The sequence below is a fragment of the Arvicanthis niloticus genome, chromosome 2 (assembly GCF_011762505.2).
Source record: "Arvicanthis niloticus isolate mArvNil1 chromosome 2, mArvNil1.pat.X, whole genome shotgun sequence".
Lineage (NCBI taxonomy): Eukaryota > Metazoa > Chordata > Mammalia > Rodentia > Muridae > Arvicanthis > Arvicanthis niloticus.
Window position 1 is genome coordinate 77206066 of NC_047659.1, and position 21173 is coordinate 77227238.

At 39.5% G+C, this 21173-nt stretch overlaps 1 protein-coding gene across 1 annotated transcript in view; it reads right to left on the reverse strand.

Annotated features, from left to right (window-relative positions):
* Nucleotides 1–1194: 1194 nt before the first annotated feature.
* Nucleotides 1195–21173, reverse strand: part of Qser1 (glutamine and serine rich 1) — a 57925-nt gene continuing 37946 nt past the window's right edge. Inside the window, exons 6-12 of the mRNA XM_034495771.2 lie at nucleotides 20448–20581; nucleotides 19272–19489; nucleotides 12496–12633; nucleotides 10714–10811; nucleotides 7718–7870; nucleotides 5037–5132; nucleotides 1195–3538 (exon numbers count right to left, since the gene is read on the reverse strand). Coding sequence (XP_034351662.2) covers nucleotides 3398–3538; nucleotides 5037–5132; nucleotides 7718–7870; nucleotides 10714–10811; nucleotides 12496–12633; nucleotides 19272–19489; nucleotides 20448–20581 — 978 coding nt within the window. The 3' untranslated portion in view covers nucleotides 1195–3397. The remainder of the gene's footprint in view (nucleotides 3539–5036; nucleotides 5133–7717; nucleotides 7871–10713; nucleotides 10812–12495; nucleotides 12634–19271; nucleotides 19490–20447; nucleotides 20582–21173) is intronic.

Genomic DNA, 21173 nt, shown 5'->3' on the forward strand with positions numbered 1-21173 from the left:
AACGCAGCTGTATCAGTAACCCCTGTGCTGAACTCACTGGGGATGCAATACCCAGAGAGGGGACTGAGGAAAACGGGAAGGAGACCCTTTCTTCAACCACTCATTTGAACCAGTGATGGATACATACCAACACACAAACAGAAACAGCTGTATGGGTGGGTCTTTAAAGCCATAGGTTGGAATTTATCTGCTTCAAGGAAAATAAATAGTAAATTAATAAAAAATTAGCTTAAAAATGTGAAGCTCTGAAAAGCCCTAATGGGTAACCCCATCTATAAATTTAAGTTTTAGAAATTTAAATAAATTTTGAACTTTCAAAAATAGGAAAATTTATTAAACTTTTAAAAATATGATTAATTGCTATCTCACCAATATTTTCGATTTGGCAAAACCATAGGAAAATGGACAGTTTCTAGTTTAACTCAGTGTGCTAAGTCACCATAAATTTAGATTTATTAGGGATTAAGTAGTAACTAGGTTATATCAAAATGGCAAGGAGGCTCCTTTGGCAACCAGTTTTCTGGAGTAGTGACAAGTATCAACACAGAATAATTTCTACATAAAATTACCCCACATCTCTACGTGTGCTTGAGAGATGAGGGTTGGGGAGAGAACTCAGGGCCTCAGACATGCTAGTCAAGTGTAAAGCACTGAGCTAAACCCCAAGCCTCCAGATCTCTATAGGTAGGAGGATCCAATCTTTAACATTTTCCTAGTTTACGGAAACATGTGCTTCACCTCTTTGTCTACAATCTAAATGTTTTCCTATATCATATATTTCAAATTCCCTGGCAAACACTAACCAACTAAACATTTCTTTAGCTTCCTATAGAGAAAGGACTGGTTTGTGGCTGTAAGATGGTTCTATTTTCCTGTAAGGCCTGAGGCTGGTATTTCCTATGCTATAAGAATAAATGAGAGGTGAAGTGCATCTGAACAGCAGGGTCTTGAGAGAGCATCCCAGGACCTGATCTTCTATATGTGAAATGGTTCACAACAGGACCACAGCTGTGAACATGCAGAAGGCAACCGCAGTTCACAAGGAAATGGAAAGCCAGGCATGGTGGCTCACGCCTATGATCCCAGCATTCTGGAGGCTAAGACAGGTGGACTGTCATAAATTTGGAGCCAACTTGGACTAAACACTGAGTTCTAGACCAGCCTGGGCTAGATTGTGAGACCCTGTTTTAAACAAAAACAATAAAGAAATGGGTATTTCTTAATATTAACCTTAAGAGATTTATTTGTGAAAAAGAAGTTCAAACATGTACCTTATACTTTAATTCAAGATGAAGGTAAAGGTATATAGGCTGTATCAGCTCCATGGTGATTGGAAAGATACTGTGTCCAGGGTCAATACTATCAGAATGGAATATGGCTGCTTCTTGCTCTCCTCTACTTATAAAATGAAATCTCATGATTCTCTTGCCAACAGCATTGCCGCCACATAAAATAAGCCTAATAGGTCACATCTGTTCTCAAAGTAGGTTTTTTAAAACCTTAAAATATGGAACATTTGATCCTGGAGAGAAATTTCTATGACTTGGTACCACTGAGTCAAATAGCAGGTAAAAAAAATGCTAAGGATATTGCTTTTAATAAGACAATCACCAGAAATAAATATGTAAGCCTAATTCAGATATTCATTTTCACCCAGTGTTAACAGTGTTTTATACTTAAACCAAGTGGCATATTAACTTCAATTCTTGTCAGTTTCCTGAAGTTTTAAGTGTAAGAATTGTCTGTTCTTAAAGTCAAGTCAACAGGTTTGTCCAGGTTGTAAGTGTGTCTTATTTGGACATTGGACAGTAACACTGCTTTCTAGACAGGGAGTAAGGCACTAAATGGTGGTAAAATAAACAAAGGTTTGATGATTTACAACTGCTTCAGAATCCTAAAAAGGCGATCGCTTAGAATGACACTATTAAATCTTCACAAACAAGGCATCCTGTTGGCAACAAAAATAAACAACACAAGGTCTCGTGAACCTAATACATTCACTGTTTCAGCTAAATCACTTGAAATGCTATTAACTTAAGAAAGCTACACTAGTGTGCTTGCTTACTGGTTAAAGGCACCGAAGGAGAACTCCACTTCCAGTTCTGAGAGCTAGGAAAGCTGTGTGTAACACTGCATACAGCCTGATCATCCATGTGTGTATATGTAGGGACATGACTTTTGCAGAAGTTGGTACTCTTATTCCACAGTGTGGGTCTTAAAACTCAGGGTGTCAAGCTTGGCTACAAGTGCCTATATACCCACTGGGCCATCAAACTGTATCAGTAGTTGATTTTGGGGGTAGGGGTTACTAGGGGGACAAGGTCTCAGTATGTAGCTCTAGCTGTTCTGGAGTTCACAATGTAGACCAGGTTGGCCCGAACTCAAATCTGCCTGCCTCTGCCTCCCAAGTGCTGGGATTAAAGGCATGCACTACTATGCCTGGCAATAGTTAATTTTTACATTGACAAATCAGGTATAAATCAAGTGCTAGTTTGATAAGAAATTTATTTTATGAAATATGAAATTAAATGCAGTGTTTCACACAGTCCCATTTATAAAGCTAAACTAATTCTAGCACCGAATGAATATTCTGAGTAACACTATGGCAAAAGGGTATGAACAAAAATGTCCACTTCAAGACAGAATCTATGATGCAAGTGACATGTACCTGCACAGGGTTTACTGAAAACAATGAAGTACAGAGAGAACAATTAAAAGCACATTTTCTTGTGAAAAATACAACTATTAGTAAAATAAATGTACAACTGAAAAATTTCCAAAGGAAAAACACACTATAAACAAAAATACTTTTCTTTGAAACAGGGAAAATAGTACGTCACTTTTTTTCATCACAATGTAACTAGACACAGAAAGCAGTCACAGAATTGCACAGTTCCACACCTTTTCCCGGACATGTTACAGGAGTCCACAGAGCAAGCAGCGTGCAGCTTCTGAGTCTCATGTTTTAAACTGAAGACATTTTTTACACAGGATGCCACGCAGCAGATCACTTTCCACAACAGAATACTTTCTGCACTGTAGCCAGACACGAATGCTTTCTGCTGTCTCTTTAGTTCTGACATGTCATGGGGGAAAAGTCAGATCACGTCAGTTTTATTTCTCTAGCAATAAAACTATACTTAGTGCATGCTTTATCATTTGACAAAAGATGTTTCTAAATGTTTCAGTCACCCCACAGTTTACACATTAGAAAAACCACTTATTAGGAAAAAAGAACTGGCTTCCATGGCAGCACCACTGTCTTCAGCAAAGGTCTGGTCACAATTCCCACGGCAGGGGATGCTACAAGAGGCCTGTGCCAGAGGACTGGATTATTTGTGACACTAGCCTTGCACACATCATTAGTGCTATAAAAAGGTAGGATTCTGTAGAAATGTTAGGAACATTTCTGTTGTACATGATTTAGAAGTTCTCCAAATTTTTCAAACAAGTCCTCCACCCACTTGACATTTTTCATACAAAGTTGAACAATTTCTTCCTGTCCTAAATCTTCATTTTTTTTCTGCACAGATGATATCTAAAATAAGGAAATAAATTGTTGCATTAGTTTACACATACCACTTTAAACTTAAATCCTTTCTATAAAGCCTTACAAACACACCTGCAGGTAGTACTGGTTTTGTTTTTGTTTTGAAATGAGACAGGTCCTTACTATGTAGTCTTGGCTAGCCCAGAGCTCACTAGATAGACCAGGTTTGAATTCACAGTGATCTTCCTGAATGCTGGGATTAGAGGAGTGACCCTGCCTTTTCAGTGATCAGTCTCACTCACCTTATCCTAGTCATAGCAAATGATTCCCCTCCTCCCAGGTAAGTTTGGATGAGATCTACTCCTGTTCTCTGGGCTCCACAGGGCAGAATTAGTAAAGTGCTTCATGCCTTATTTTGTTTTATGTTTCAAAACAAGGTTTCTCTGTGGAGTCCTGGCTGTTCTGGAACTGGCTCTGTAGACCAGGCTGGCCTCAAACTCAGAGATCTTCCTACCTCTGCCTCCCAAGTGCTGGGATTAAAGGCGTGCACCACCAACTACTCAGCTGCTTCATGCTTTAGAATTTCCTTCCAATTGTCTTAAAAGCCACTAACAAACACTGTCTTATATAAAGGGTGTTTTGCCTGAATGCATATATATATATGCACCCATCCATGTACCTAATGCCTACAGAGGCCATAAGAGGGTATCAGGTTCCTTGGAACTGGAGTTACAGATGGTTGTGAACCACCATATGGGTGCGATAAAGCCCAGGTCCTCTTTTAAGAGTAGCCAGTGCACTAAACCACTGAGACAGCTATGTCTCCAGCATCCTCCAAATGTCAAACACTGGTGTGAATGCTAACTTATAACACTGTCAAAATAATCAACACAATTTGCATCCATCATCTTTGCTTTCTCCTTTAGACTTGAGAACATCAGTCTATTCGAGGCTGTTGCTAACACTTGAGGTATAGTTCTGCTAATTTAAACTGATACTCATAAGCCTAGTACTATGAGGCTTTAGAAGGCTCAGCAGTTAAGAGCAGCTACTGCTCTTGAAGACCTGGGTTTGTTTTCCACCGTCCACGTGGAAGCTCCCAACTGTCTGTATTCAAGTTCCAGAAGCTCCAATGCCCTCTTCTGACCTCTGAAAACACATTACAAACATGGTGCACAGACATACATACAGGTAAAACACTTAAACACATAGAATAAAACTAAATTTTAAATGCACGTGTATACAAATGAACACACACACACATTTTATAGTATTGGGTAGAATAGGTAAGTATTAGTGAGCCAGGCAGTGGTGGTGCATGCCTTTAATCCCAGCACTTGGGAAACTGAACCAGGCAGACCTCTGTGAGTTTAAGGCTAGCCTGGTCTACAGAGTAAGTTCCAGTACAGCTAGGGATAATCAGAAAAACCCTGTCTTGGAAAAACAAACAATATCAACAACAACCCCCCCCCCCCCCCAACAAACACTTTTTTTTTCTTTTTAGAAAAACATGTTATTTCATTTTAAATAAATAAAAAGAAATTACCTCATTCTTACATATCAGATAAACATGGTATTTATAATGATGGAGTGAATGATATAATGAATATAACTGTATTTTTTCTGGATCAACAGCAAACTCCTAAAAAAGAAAGACAGTCACAGGTACTTTTCATGTAACATCAGAAGTAATTATACAACAACCTGAAAAATGTCTTATATGGTGAGGTATGAGGCTATATTCATATACATAGGAGCTTAAACTTAAATTATATTTTAATTCACTTTTATCATGTTATGAGTACATGCCATTTGAAAAACAAACTAGCATTATAAAAAAAATCTACATAGAAACATTTTAGATAGCAAAAGAGTAGAAGCACTGTCTGCTAGCTATATCCTCCTGTTGCTGAGTGAGGGTCTCCCTCTGCAGCTCTGGGGGGCCTAGGACTCTGATCTGCCTGCCTCCCCAGTGCTGGGATTACAGGATTTCTATTTCTTTCTTAACACAGGTTCTATGAGGTTGAGGCTGGCTTTGAACCCCTGATCCTCCTGCCATTTATCTCTCAACATTGCTTTTCTGTCAAGGGGAAAAAAAAATCACCCAATACATATAGACCACAACATGCACCTCACACAGGTTCTAACACATTTTTTACCCACCTAAAACTTGGATAACTTTCTGTTTATTATATGTATATCATTGCATCCTTATCCATTAAATAGAAATAATATGAAAACACGGAGTTTTTACTAGCTGTTACTATGGTCTAGTGCTCTGATTACGTATACAGGTATGAAAGAGCCATCTCTCTAGTACTCCAGTACTTAGAACTGAACTTCACACACTATAAATTCACAAAGTATCTTGTAGTTGCCTGAGAGACAATTAATGGGGGTCTATCTTTTCTTTGTATAAAGTAAACAATTTTTTTTCTTTTTTTTTGGTTTTTCGAGACAGGGTTTCTCTGTGTAGCCCTGGCTGTCCTGGAACTCACTCTGTAGACCAGGCTGGCCTCAAACTCAGAAATCCGCCTGCCTCTGCCTCCCAAGTGCTGGGATTAAAGGCGTGCGCCAACACCGCCCGGCGACAATTTAAAATCAAGCATGATGGCATATGATTTAACTTTATTTTTGGTTTTTCAAGACAGTTTCTCTGTTTGGAGACTGTGGAACTTACTCTGTAGACTAGGCTGGCCTCAATGCAGAAATCTACCTGCCTCTGCTGCTTCTCAAGTACTGGGTGTGTCACCAACACTCAGCTAGCATATGGTTTTAATCTTGGCACTCCAGAAGCAGATGAGTCTGAGTTTAAAGCCAACCTGATTTATACAGTAAGTCAGGTCAGTATAGTGAGACCAAGTTTCAAAAAAAAAAAAAAAAAAAAAAAAAAAAAGAGGGGGAGGGGAAGGGGGGAGAGAGGGGGAGAGGGAGAGAGGGAGAGAGGGAGAGAGGGAGGAGAGAGGGGAGGGAGAGAGAGGGAGAGAGGGAGAGAGAGGGAAGGGAGAGAGGGGAGGGAGAGAGGGAGAGAAGGAGAGAGGGAAGAGAGAGAGGGAAAGAGGGAGAGAGAGAGGGAGAGAGAGGAGAGAGGGAGAGAGAGGGAGGAAAGAGGGGAGGGAGAAAGGGAGAGAGGGGAGAGAGAGAGGGAGAGAGAGGGAGAAAGGGAGGAGAGAGGGGAGGGAGAGAGGGAGAGAGAGAGGGAGAGAGAGAGAGAGAGGGAGAGAGAGAGGAAAGAGGGGAGGGAGAAAGGGAGAGAGGGGAGGGAGAGAGTGAGAGAGGGAGAAAGGGAGGAGAGAGGGGAGGGAGAGAGGGAGAGAGAGAGAGGGAGAAAGGGAGGAGAGAGGGGAGGGAGAGAGGGAGAGAGAGAGAGGGAGACAGGGAGAGGGGGAGAGGGGGAGAGGGGGAGAGAGGGAGAGAGGGAGGAGAGAGGGGAGGGAGAAAGAGAACCACAGTTTTCTGAGATAGGATCAGAGTTTCCACTGCTTCTCTCCGGGATTAAAAATGTGTGACACCATGTCCACAGGCACTCTGGATTTTACTTAAATACAACTTTGTAGGTACTACCTATTTATTTCTAGTTTTTGTCAGAAACATATAGCACAGGCTACCCTTGAAGCTGTCCTGAAACTCCTGATCTTTCTGCTTTCACCTGTCAAATGCTAGGATTCAAGCATGCACCACCACCATACTTGGCTTACAAAATAAGTTGTTTTTCGAGACATAGTTTCTCTGTGTAGCCTTGGCTGTCTTGAAAGTCTCTATGTAGATCAGGCTGGCCTCAAACTCAAGAGACCCACCTGCTTCTGCCTCCCGAGTGCTGGGATTAAAGGCATGTGCTACTCCACTGAGCTCAGAATACAATTCTTATATGAAATTGTTATACTGAAAAGACTGCAATAATGTATACTGCGGAGATGAGCAAATGACATTTTAGTGACTTTAGAGGTATATCAATATTCAATCTTATATATACACACTAAAACATGTGATTCCAAACTCTGTACACATAACTTTGAATAGGTAAAAACCATTAATTTTCATGCTTACTTCTCTATAATGCATACATATTTCAAAATGTTGCATACAAATACTTTTAATGAATTAAACATTAGTTTAAAACTACATACAAACATGTAAATTATGTTTCCCTTATTACTCTTCAATGGTTTCATCGGAGCTGTGTTAATTGGAAAATGTATAACCATTTATTAAGCACTACATTCTTACCTGTGCAGACTTAGTGGTTGTTTTAGAGGTCCTTAGAGTTTTCTTATTATAAGCTTTACCATTCATTTTGATTTTAGAAACAGCAGATCCTCCACTCTTTGCTTTTGAGTCTCGAGTAATAATTGTCAGTTCAGGAAAACTTTCCAAAGCATTCTTTAAAATAATGAAGGATGATACAACTGACATCAGAAGAAAACTAAACTGAATTCAGCCATTCAACACTTATATACACACAAGCACATATACCCATGTGGGAGGCTACAGCTGGGATTTTGTCACAAGTTCTTTGTACTTTCTACCCATGGTTTGGATTGTCTTTCCATTCCTTGAATCCAGGCTAATAATATGTCCTAATTTTTTGAGCAACAGTACAGCATGCTGAAGGAACTCCTGAGTTACTGTTAGTAATCCCTCTCTGATTGCAAAGTAGGAACATGTGCATTCTTCAAAGCTCTTATCCCTTAAACCGTGACTCAAACCTGGAACCAGAGGTAAAGCAGCTACAGTGTCATCAGACTCTAAATGAAGACACGGACAGAAGACAGACAGTAAGAATAATGGCTGTTTCCTGTCTCACTTCTCTTGCTTCCTTGTCTGCATAGAAAGAACTTGTGAGATAAGATCTTGAACCAGAGTTTGATAGTGTGATCTCCACAGACAGGGAGCCACCACTGATGATGCAGTGGCCACAGAGCAGAGCCAGCCAGTCCTAGTCTAGTCTTCAAAACCCACTGACATTAGTGCCCTTACCTGCTGGGTAAGGCACTGTGACCTGAAAACCTGCACAAAGTAACAGAATAAGCCCTGCAGACCACAGCCTGCCAACATTCGATTCAGCTAGCAAGAGCATGAATTATCATGACTGTAAGGAGTTCAAAGTACTGTTACATTTATGGTTCAGAATGTAATTTAATTTTCACAGGTTCTATTCCAGACTTCCACATTTTACAAACTGGTACTGTGAACCTGAAAACAGTACATTTTAAAAACTAAAGATTTTCTTAGTTCCAAGTGTAACAAGGAAATGAAATCTGACAAACATAGTAAAACTTGGGCATATCTACAGAAGAGCTACATCAACTTCTACCCCACACTACTTGTGCTTTTATCACATACAAAGGGACTCTGCACTTAAAAAATACCCCACTTAAATAATTCTGGATCTAGAATTGCCAATTACAACAAATGGAACTTAAAAGACTAAAATTACAGTCTTGGGACCAGAGAGGCGAGTCAGTGGTTAAACACTCTGTTCTTGCAGAGGACCAGGGCTTACAACTGTTTGTCATTTGCAGTTCTAGTGGGGGCTCGATGCTGTTTTCTGACCTCTAAGGGCCCTGCATGACTGTGGTGCACTTATACGCATGTAGATAAGACACACAGAAATATAAAAGTTAAATAATCTAATTAAAAAGGCACCAAGTTTATGATAGCAAGTGGTGCTAGTATTTTTTCCTTCCTTTATTTGGGGATTGTACAGAGCACTGAACCTGACTAATGTGCTTTAGGCAAGCATTCTACCGCTCTATATGCCCCTACCTCCAAGTTACATATTTCTTGTTTTTCTTTTCTTTTCTTTTCTTTTCTTTTCCCTTCCTTTCTTTCTTTCTTTCTTTCTTTCTTTCTTTCTTTCTTTCTTTCTTTCTTTCTTTCTTTCTTTCTTTCTTTCTTTCTTTTCTTAAAGATAGAATCTTAATCTTATTACATAGGCCAACCTGGCCTGGAACTTATGGTCATGCTCTTGCCATAACCTCAAGAATGCTGAACTTACAGGTATGATCCACCATATTCTCACGGTGCTAGTTATTTCTAAAGTAAACATTTGTCTTAGTCTTCTATTTGAAGCATTTCAAGAATATTTAACAGGGCTGGAGAGATGGCTCAGCAGTTAAGAGCACTAAATATTCTTCCAGAGGTCCTGAGTTCAATTCCCAGCAACCACACAGTGGCTCACAACCCTCTGTAATGGGATCTGATGCCCTCTACTGGTGTGCCTGAAGACAGCAATTGTGCACTCACATAAAATAAAGAAATCTCAACAACAACAACAACAACAACAACAACAAAAAAAAAAAAAAAAAAAAAGAATATTTAACTTTTCTCACACATGTAATTACCATCAATGGAGACAATAACAAACTCTGCTGAAGTAGACATAAGAGATAGTCAGGATATTATGCATTAAAAAGGAATCCTGGGAAGTTTTCTGGACTGAGTAACTTTTATGATGAATTTTCTGAGTTCAAATTATCTTTCAGTTCTATATTGCAAGTAACAAAAACATCAACTTATGTTGCTAAAATACATTAATTGTAAAAACTAGAATTCCTCCTCTTGCCTCCACCTTCCAAGTGTTGGGATTATAGGTGTGTTCCTACATACCTAGCTAATCTTTAATTCAAGATACAATATGGAAGTATAAAATTTCTTTACATTATTTTTACGATCTAATGTATATGAGGGTATTGCCGGAATGTTATGTGGCTCGTGTGTGGCAGAAGAGGGCACTGGAGCCGGGAGTTACAGACAGGTGTGAGCCACCATGCAGGTGCTGGGAACCCAGCCTGGGTCCACTGCTGAGTCAGCTCTCCCTTCCAGAATGTGTACATTTTTAGAAATTACAACAGGACTGCACACACATTTTCATGTAGTACATGCAAACAAAACACTAATCCATATACAGAAAATAAAAATTTGTCTTTGAAAAATATAAAAACATACAAGGGACATAGACTTGAATATGATAGTTTAAGAAAATTACTTTTGGGAAACATGGAAAAAGTTATAGAAGGAACATGACATATAAATGACTGAAAATGAATTTACACATAAAACACCCAAACAAAAGACTCAAAAATCTGCTGAGCAGACACAAACGAATCTTGTTATATGTTTATAAATTACTGACATGAGAATGACTTTAGCTAGCTTTTCTTTCTATTTGTTTGAGACTAGCTGTCCTGAGGCTTGCTAATGACATCACTAACAGGAAATACCTTGACTGGCTGGTCCAAATGCAGATTCACAAGAAGTCTTTTCCGGTTATCATTCAGCATTCCATCTATTTTTTTCATATGTGGTAAAAGTAGCTCATCTGAAATAATAATTTATTTTAACAAGATAAGCATCAATGTAAACATTTTGGGTTTTTTGTTTGTTTGTTTGTTTGTTTGTTTTCTGTTTGTTTGTTTTTCGAGACAGGGTTTCTCTGTGTAGCCCTGGCTGTCCTGGAACTCACTCTGTAGACCAGGCTGTCCTCGAACTCAGAAATCCACCTGCCTCTGCCTCCGAAGTGCTGGGATTAAAGGCGTGTGCCACCACTGCCCGGCAACATAAACATTTGTAACACGCTCCTTTTGAAGGGGAACATCAAACCATCTGTATATTAGATGACATTAAATTTGATGGCTTAAGAAATAGGCAATTAAGCTAGAGGTGGTGACACACGCCTTTAATCTCAGCATGCTGGAGGTAGAGGCAGGTAGATCTGAGTTTAAGAACAGCCAGAGCTACAGAGAGAAACCTTGTCTCTAAACAGACAAGGTTTAGCTTTCAGAATAAAGGTTAGCCTGTACAGTCGGTTTATCAAACAAGCAAGGAAGCAGCAGCAACTCTGCAAAGCAATGGCATCTGTTGCCCAAGTTCTGCCTTTTCTTTCTTTTGGGGAGGAACAAGTCCTTATTACATAGCCAGCTCTGACTGGTACAGAACATGGTACCATATAGATCAAGTTAGCTTTGACCCACTTGCTTCTGCCCCTTAAATGCTGGGATTAAATGTGTGCACCACCATGCCTAGCATCTTATCTCAATTAAAACAAAACAATGACACTAGAAAGATGAGAACTTCTCTAAATCTCATTTATCATCTAACAAACATATTGCTACAAAATACAAACTGGTTTAACATTCTAAGTTATTGAGTATGAACAAGGATTTTCTTGCTAGTACTGGAAATGGAGCCAGGGCCTTGCACATACTAGTTAGGTAAGTACCTTACCACAATCCCACTCAAAGACTTTGTTTGACACTGGGTCTCACTATGTAATTGTAGCTGGCCTAGAATTCAGATACACCTGCCTCTGACTCCTGAATGCTATGATTAAAGGTGTGTACCACCACACCAAGATGAGATATTCTTAGTTCATTGGAATCTGGGGCAAAGACAAAGTAGGGCAAGAAAAGGAATTGTAACCCATTGTCAAAAATGAGTCAGAATGGTTATGGTAGAAAAGGGAAGAGTAACAATATGACAGAAACAAATTAATCATTTTGGTAACATATTAAATAGCTGGGGTTATCAAACCGTTAATTTACCATTACATATACCACAAATATATAAATAAGAAACAGCAAGCATTAGGGGAAAAAAATGTCAAGTATGGCAGCATACATAGAGATCCCTGTGCCTCTGCGACTCAAATGCTGAGATTACAGTCATGTTCTACAGTCTTGCCATTGAATTTAAATGAAATTTTATATATGCAAAGGCTATGTTTGCATTAAAAAATTAGTACATGTCGTAGAGTTCTGTAATAATTTTAATTATAGAAATAAAGAAGGCCAAGAGTGGTAGTGCACACCTTTAGTCCCAGCACTTGCAAGGCAGAGAGAGGCCTGGGGAATCTGAGTTCCAGGCCAGCCTTGCCTATACAATGAGGCATTGCTTTAAAACAAACAAACAAACTCCAAGAATAAACAACAAATAAAACAAAAGAGACAACAGTGAGAAAAGTTATTTCGACAAAACTTTTGAATGAGCTTCTTGGCAGGCCATACCGTTGCTCTTTTCTAGGGCTTGCATGGTGTCAGGATCCAGAGCGATGCTAACAAGCAACTCCATGTAACTCTTGAAAGTTTCCTTCATTGCTCTTGTGTTCAGAAAACGAGTGACGGAGGGAGCTTGAGGCTCAAAGCCTAGGATGAATCAGACAGGACACTAAATTTTTCCTCTCGGACAATTTTAATATTGTTTTTCATATTGGTAGCCTATAAACAAGACTGAAGACACAATTTCTTCTACTTTAATTCTTTCTGATTCTTTGTTTACAGACAGCTCAGGCAGGGTGGGGGAGATGACTCAGTCAGTCAAGTGCTGGCTGTGAAGCATGAAGACCTGAATTCAGATCTCTAGTTACCCACAATTTTTTTGTTTGTTTGTTTGTTTATTTTTCAAACATGGTTTCTCTATGTAACAGCCCTGGCTGTCCTGGACTCACAAAGATCCACCGGCCTCCACCTCCCAAGGGCTGAAATTAAAAGCATGCGCCACTATGCCTGGCACGGCTCACTTTTAGTCTTAGCACTGGGAAGGTAGAGACAGGAGGATCCTTGGAAACTTGCTGGCCAGCCACTCTTGCCCAATCATTAGGCTCCAGGTTCAAATGGGCCCTGTCTCAGGGAAGAAAAAGGTGATGAGGAACAAAGAAAGGCGCTAGACAGCAACCTCTGGCCTACACACACGCATGTGCATCAACACACACATATGAAAGCACACCCAAGCACATACACAGACAAAAACATTCTAGATAAGTCAGATTGTGGTGAAGCACACCTGCGATCTCTGCAGCTAGTAGGTGAGGCAGGATGACTGGGAGTTCAAGGTCATCAACATACCGTGTTAAGGCTAGCCTGGTATACATAACACTCACATTCATGGCAGAGCTTGTTTTGTTCTGCTGATGCAGGGTTTTGCACTTAGCAGTGTTCAAAAACATTAACCTCCCCAGTGCTGATATTATGGGGTACGAGTCATCAGGGCAGCACTATGGCACTTGTAATACTGGTAGAACAAAGCCTAGACTGGTAGCTTTCTAAAACAGAGCCTTGCTAGTGGTAGAGTTAAGAATGGTGTTAAAGCTTGCACATAGAAAAAGCTTCCCAAATAACTGTGAGGCCTGGCACCATGGTAGCATATGACACATGGCAGGTGAGAACTCGCTTCTCTTTTGACATCCCACACCTTAGACACCTGGCTGGAGTCTCAATGATGTTTCTTTGACTAGTAAAGAAGCCAAGAGTTGGCACAGTGATGGTAACGGTAGTGAGAGGCAGAGGCAGGAGGAGCTCTGTGAGTTTAAGACCAACTTGGTCTACATAAATTGCACACCAGCTAAGGCTACATGGTGAGACTCTTATTTCAAGAAACCAAACCAAAGCAAACACTACAAGACATGCACAAAAAAAAGATACTTCTTCCTTATTTCTTTTTGTTTGTTTTTTTCAGACAAGGTTTCTCTTTGTAATAGCCCTGGCTGCCCTGGACTCACTTTGTAGAACCAGGCTAGCCTTGATCCCCATGCCTCTGCCTCCCAAGTGCTGGGATTAAAGGAGTGCATCATCACATCCAACTCTCTTTATTTCTACACTTCAATTATTACAGAATTCTAGTGACATGTATTAATTTTTAAATGCAAACATAGCCTATGCATATTAAATTCTATCTAAGACTGCAGGATTAAATGGGATTGGTGGCACATGGCTGTAACCCCAGCACTCAGGAAGCCTCTTAAGAGGCATAAGGGTTAAGAGTGCAATAAAGGCCAGGACTGGAGAGATAGCTCAGCAGTTAAAGGCACTGGACGCTCTTCCAGAGAACTTGGCTGAAACTGGAATTCTAAGAAAAAAACTGATGTTTTTTTCTGGCCTCTGTGGGCAGGAGGCACAAATGGGGTACATATACATAAATACAAGCAAAACAATCATACCTAGAAAATGAAAATAATTCTTAAAATAAGACCAAAATTGGGAACTGGAGAGATGGCTCACTGATTAAGAACATATACTGTTCCTGGGGAGGATGCAATTTGATTCACAGAACCAACGGTGTGCAGATCACAGCTGCCTGTAACTTCAGTTCCAAGGGATTCAATGTACCCATTTGACCTCTGTAAGCACTGCACTCAAATGCACAAACACACACTCTGACACACAAACATGGACAAGACAGACAGACACACACCACATAGTTAACAATTTAAAAAATGTCTGTTAGTTCTAAATAGTGAGAACCCTGGGTCCAAAATGAAAACCAGGCTGGGTATGGTGGCTCACATCATAGCCCTTTGAGGAAGGGCGAAGGCAGGTAGATCTGGACTACATAGCAAGTAGTAAGTACATAGTGAGAGCCACTGCTACATAGTAAGATCCTGCCTCAAAAGCAAAACAGAAACCTAAAACCTTACAGTACTTATCAATGATAAGATGTAGTTGATTCTGGGTAAAATTTAGAATTCTAGAAAACCTATATCCACCACTGTAAGCCGAACAGCTTCACAATATTTAAAGGCTCACTGATAATATCAGTAGTGACATTACTGAATTATTTCTCCATACTGATGACTGAACTCAGGGTCCCATGCATGTCAGACAAATCTTCTACCACTAAGCCACACTCCAATTCTAAACGTTATTTTTTAAGTATTCTAAAATAAAACAGGACCTAAATATAAAATTCTTTTAAGAAGAAATTTTTAAATGCTGATGTCTTTGGATTTGGTTTTAACCACAACAAAAGCACAAGAAATAGAATCAGTAAGCTGGGCTCCATCAGAATGTAAAACATTTAAAAAAACAAACAAACAAACAAACAAAAAAAACCACCATATAGTATGAGAATTAATATTTTCAAATCATGCATATAATAAAAGTTTAAAGCTCAGAATATAGCCAGTTGAAGTGAGGCACACAATAATCTCAGTATTGACAAGGAAGAGGCAAGGGCATCAGGAATTCAAAGCCATCTTGAGCTGTATAGAACTGGAAGCTACCCTGGGCTACAGAGACCCTGTCTCAAAAAACAAGTTCAACTCAGAAACAAAAATCAAGAAATCCTAAATTTAACCACAAAAGGACAAGGAACCATTCCAGTAATAAGCTAGTAATTCAGCCTGGCGCTGGTGGCACACACCTTTAATCCCAGCACTTGGGAGGCAGAGGTAGGATCTCTTGAGTTCAAGACCACCCTGGTCTACAGATGAATTCTAGGAGAGCCAGGACTATACAGAGAAATCCTGTCTAGAAACTGGCCCCCAAAGCAAGTAAGGATTTGAAGAGACATTCCTGCAAAGAAGATATACAAATATCTCTAGTAAGCATCCATAGTCAATAGGTAAATGGAAGTCATAAGCACAATGTAGTCCAGCAAGAAAGCAAAACCAGTAAAAGCAGCAGCTGCAAGCCTGATAACCTGAGTTCAATACCCAAGATACACACCGTGGAAGGAGAGAACCGACCTCCTTAACTTGTCCTTTAACCTCCATGTACATAGTATCTCGCATGTGCTATTAACACAGGTGAACCTTGAAAACATGCTAAGTCAAAAACCCCAGAAACAAGAACATAATACATGCTTCCATGTGTGTAAGAAAATTCAGGAAAAAAAAAAGGGTTGGAGAGTTAGCAGGATGACTCAGAGGTTTGTAGTGCTTTTTGGGGGATCATGGCTGTCCAAGTTCAATCACAGCAACATACATCATATACACACTCACATGATAATAAACAAACAACACAGTGAATTAAAAAAAGGGTTGGGGGGATGGAGAGATGGCTCAATGGTTAGGAGCACTGACTGCTCTTCCAGAGTTCTTAAGTTCAATTACCAGCAACCACATGGTGGTTTACAACTGTAATGGGATTTGATGCCCTCTTCTGGTGTGTCTGAAGACAGCTGCAGTGCACTCATATACATAAAATAATTCTTTTAAAAAAATTAGGAAAAAAAAAAAAAAAGAGGTTAGGTTACCAGCAACTGGAGTAGCGGAAAATAGAAAGCCACTGTCTAATGATTACACAGTATATATTTGGGGTGATAAGATTTATGGGAAGGGGCTGGAGAAATGGTGCAGTAGTTAAGAGCACTTGCTGCTCTTGCAGAGGACCCAGGTTTGGTTCTCAGCATCCACAGGGTCATTTACAACCATCTGTAACTCAGTTCCAGGAGATCCTATGCGCCTTCTGACCTCTTCAGGTACCCTACATACAACTGGCATACCTACCTACCTACCCACACACATACATACAAACCAAATACTAATCTACATAAATAGGTAAAAGTGTAATTGTCAGGTTTATGTATAATTGGTAATTATCTGAAAAGACAGTTAAAATTGTCTTCCCAACATGTTTTCTTCACATTTTTAAACCAAACTAACACACAGTAACTAATGGAATGTACAAAAAAATAGAGCCAATTGCATTAGTAAGTAATAACTGATCATTTTAAGCATTAATTGCTACTTAGTAAATCTAAATAGATTGAATCTATTTGAAATCCTCAATGCACTTCAAGACTGTAAGAATATTCTGAAGAAAAAAAAAAAAGAATATTCTGAAAGAAAGAGTTTAAAAATTACCACCAGACAGACCAGGTGTGGTGCCAGATGCCTGCAATCCCAAACACTTGGGAGGCAGAAAGAAGCAAGTGGATCTCTGAGTTCAAGGCCAGCCTGCTCTACACTGTGAGTTCCTGAACAGCTAGGACTACACAGAGAAAATCTCAAAAAGCCAAATGAATGAATGAATGAATACACAAATAAACACATACATACATACATACAAACACCATAAGTTTATAGGTAGTTTAGTGGGAAAGATACTTCCTGTGTCAAGTCTGACGGCTGGACTGATTCCTGGACCTACATGGGAGGAGGGAACTGATTCCCCCAATGTGTTCCCTGATCTGCACATGTGCCATGGCATATGTACATTTACACATGCATTCACACAAGTAAGCATACATACAAACCCTACACGTGAAAATAAAATAAAATCACCAGCATTTAAATCCATTTTTGTTTTGTTTTTGTTTTTTTTGAGACAGGGTTTCTCTGTGTATCTCTGGCTGTCCTGGAACTCACTCTGTAGACCAGGCTGGCTCTGAACGCAGAAATCTGCCTGCCTCTGCCTCCGAAGTGCTGGGATTAAAGGCATGTGCCACCACTGCCCAGCTTAAACCTGCATCATAGGGAATAGTCTTAAAGGTCTGAACACACTTAACTACTGACACCTAGTGGTCTACCATGTTACTTATGCAAGAAAATTTCCCTTTTTACCTGAGGGTATAATTACAAATTAAGAACCCAAGCCCCCCCTATTCTAAGCAATAAGTACTGATAACTGCAGAAAGTACAGTAAGGCTTTAAATATATATACTGGACAGCGAACTTCCTTATAGTACTAATATATATGCTTCTACCTTGAATGTAATACCTTGTAATTTACACTTACTTATGTGTATACATACTGCACATTTGTCACAGTGCATATTTACAGGTCAGAGGACAACTAACAACAACAAAACCACATGTGCCCTAATCCAAGCACTCAGGATGCAAAGGCAAGAGAATCTCTGTGTTCCAAGACAGCCTGGTCTACATAGTAAGTTCCATGACAACCAGGACTACTTAGGGAGACTCTGTCACAAAGCAAAGCAAAGCAAAACAAAACACTTTCAATTCTCTTTCATTCCTGTTTCCACTACTTACGTTCTGATACCATTTTTGCCTGAAACTGGTCTAATAATTAAATTTAAAATTTCTTCATGTTGCTTTGAGTTCTTCCAAAAACTTTCTTTTGTTTATAAAGACCCCCAAATTTTCAGCTTTAGCTTGGCTTCAGCCTTCCATTTTCCCTTCATCTTCCTTTGTCTTTACTGTTATGTTTTAGAATAATGAGTCGGTAAAACTCCAAGAGTCATATGGTGGATAGTTTAGCTTTTTCTTGGTCACATGGCCTCTGTACCACAATTCACAACTGCAACTATATGAAATCATGTATTTCCAAACAGTATCTGTGGGGCTGTGTTCCAATAAAATTATCCACAAGGGTTGGGCAGTAATCAAATATGTCTGTAAGTAAGTCTGCCAACCTCTGTCCTCTGCTGAACTGTTTGAAATTTCTTGTACATATTATACTCCAAGTTTTAATAGCTAATGGAATGAGTGTTGTATATTCTTGCATTGTACATGTTTTAAACTCTAATATGGCAAATACTGATAGATATACTTAATATGTCATATATGTTATATTATATTAATTAATTATAGTTTGGATTGTTTCATCCTAGATTTGTTTCCTTTTGTCTTCTGGCATAAACACAGATGTAGAATTTGGGGAATACAGGATCTTTTTCTTTAAGGTTTATTTATTTTTATGTGTACATGTATGTGCATCCATGAGTTTATGTGTACCATGTATGTGTAGGAACTGGAATTATAGGCAGTTGTGAATTAACTGATGTGGGTGCTGGGAACCGCCTAGATTCTCTTAGCCTCTGAGCCATCTCACCAGCATGAGGACTGGTAATCCCCAGACTTGGTATTCCTAGGCTAGAACACATCTAAGTGAGTTCTGCCTTTCCTGCTTTGCAGAGAGCTACATGTGTAGGCTAAATGTGTTCTGTAGGGTGTGGTTTATACAAAGCATAATGAACTTTGGACAGTAGCATCAATGTGCTACCAAACAAATTGATCTGAACTGCCACCATCATCATCCCCTCCACTCCTGCACACCATCTAAATAAAAGTATCAAAATACTAATTTCTTGGGGAACTCACCCTCATCCTCACTACTGCTACAACGGACCTCAGGAGATGACTCAGATTGTGACGATGAAAATTCTTCCTTCCATTTCTTCCTTTTCTTTGGTGGTGGCTCAGCCTTTATTTTGAGCTGTTTAGCTTTGGGTTTTGTAGAAGGGGCTTTTGTAGTTGTAGTTTTTGATACTGGTGGGTCAGAAGTTTTACTGATATTACTTGGCTTAGATGGAATATTTCTGCAATGTTAAAACAAATTTTATTAAAATCATTAAATCTTTTAAGATTAAAAAAAGAAAAGGGACTTTTACAATTAATAAAAAAAATTAAATATGTTCAGGCCAACATTTCCAAAATAAAGTCCATGTGCTATTTACAACTCAAATGACTCCCCCAGCATTTTTGTGAACTGGTCTGAGACTGATACTCTGTGTTCAATTATGAAGGGGCTATTAACTTAGTCTTTATCTCTAACAAAATCCTTATGGATTCATTTTCCAGAGAACATGAGATATGGAAAGCCAAATCCAGCTCTGATATTCTGATGCAGAAATGCAAATGCATCTGTCTGAGGCCTCTGAAGATATGTCCAATGCTCAATCTAAAAATTTTCATGGTTAAATTCCATCATGACAACTGGATCAGCAGCTTGAAAATAGGTGGTGATCTTAATTAAACTAGACCCACTGATGACAGTAGATTGATGAGAATATCTAGGGTTATACCCACATTCTAATACCACAGGGTCATACCAGTCACCTCCCAGATTCATGTTGCAGACAACCCAGGCACATTGATCTATGATAGGAATTCTACTGTGTGCTGACCTGATATGCACATGTCTGTGTGTCTCCTACCACCCAATTATCTTGCTGTAACTTTGACATTCATTTATTTCTTTCACCCTATTGATGGAAAGGACGGCTTCTGAGTGGTTCTGTCACAAACAGCTAGATTCAATAAATTTTGCACTTTCTGTTTTTTTTCTATTTTACACCAAAAAGACCCAAACAAAGAAGGTACCTATTCCACCAGACAAAGCCACTAGCTTTACAATGCCCATCTCATTCTTCGAAAAGGTTCACCTACTGCAAAAGGTACTGCAGCATTCTCAGTCTTTAACTGACAAGACAGATCCTTTAAACAATAATAATACCCAAATAAGCCCATAAATACATGACGTAAGAAAACAAATACCTGATAGTTTGTGAAGGCTTATTTCTTGGCTTTTTGGAACATACTCTGACATATTCCTTTTTGTTTGCATTTTCAATGAACTTCACATATATCCTTTTGTATTTGGTTTTTGCATCTCCAAAATACCCAAGGTACTAAAGAAAGAAGTATTTGATTTATACATTACATAATCTACACATAAATATTATGCTGTTATTCATAACCAGACTAGTGTTATCTTGATTTTAAGAATGGGCAAATGGGCGGGGAGGGGGGAGGGGGGAGGGAGGGAGGGAGGGAGGGAGGGAGGGAGGGAGAGAGAGAGAGAGAGAGAGAGAGAGAGAGAGAGAGAGAGAGAGAACAAACAAGCACGCATGAGCATGAACAAATTCCTGGTACCAGCAGAGGAGCTGGAGTTACAGGAAGTTGTAAGTTTCCTACCATGAACTCAGGTCCAGTTCAAGAGTAGTACACACTATTGACCTCAGAGCTATCTTCTCAACTCTGTTACTTCATTTCACTTATTTATGTTAAATTATGTGTGTGTGTGTGTGGGTATGTGCATGTGGGTGCAGGTGTCCTCAGTAGTTAGAGCATAAGATCCCTAGAGCTGGAGTTATCATTCTACCTGACACATGGAATGGAATCCAGGTCCTCTGCAGGAGAAGCCCATGCTGTTATTAGAAATGTAGATGCATGTGACCTCACCTCGGTTTATCTGGGGGTCAGTTTAGAAAATCGGATTGA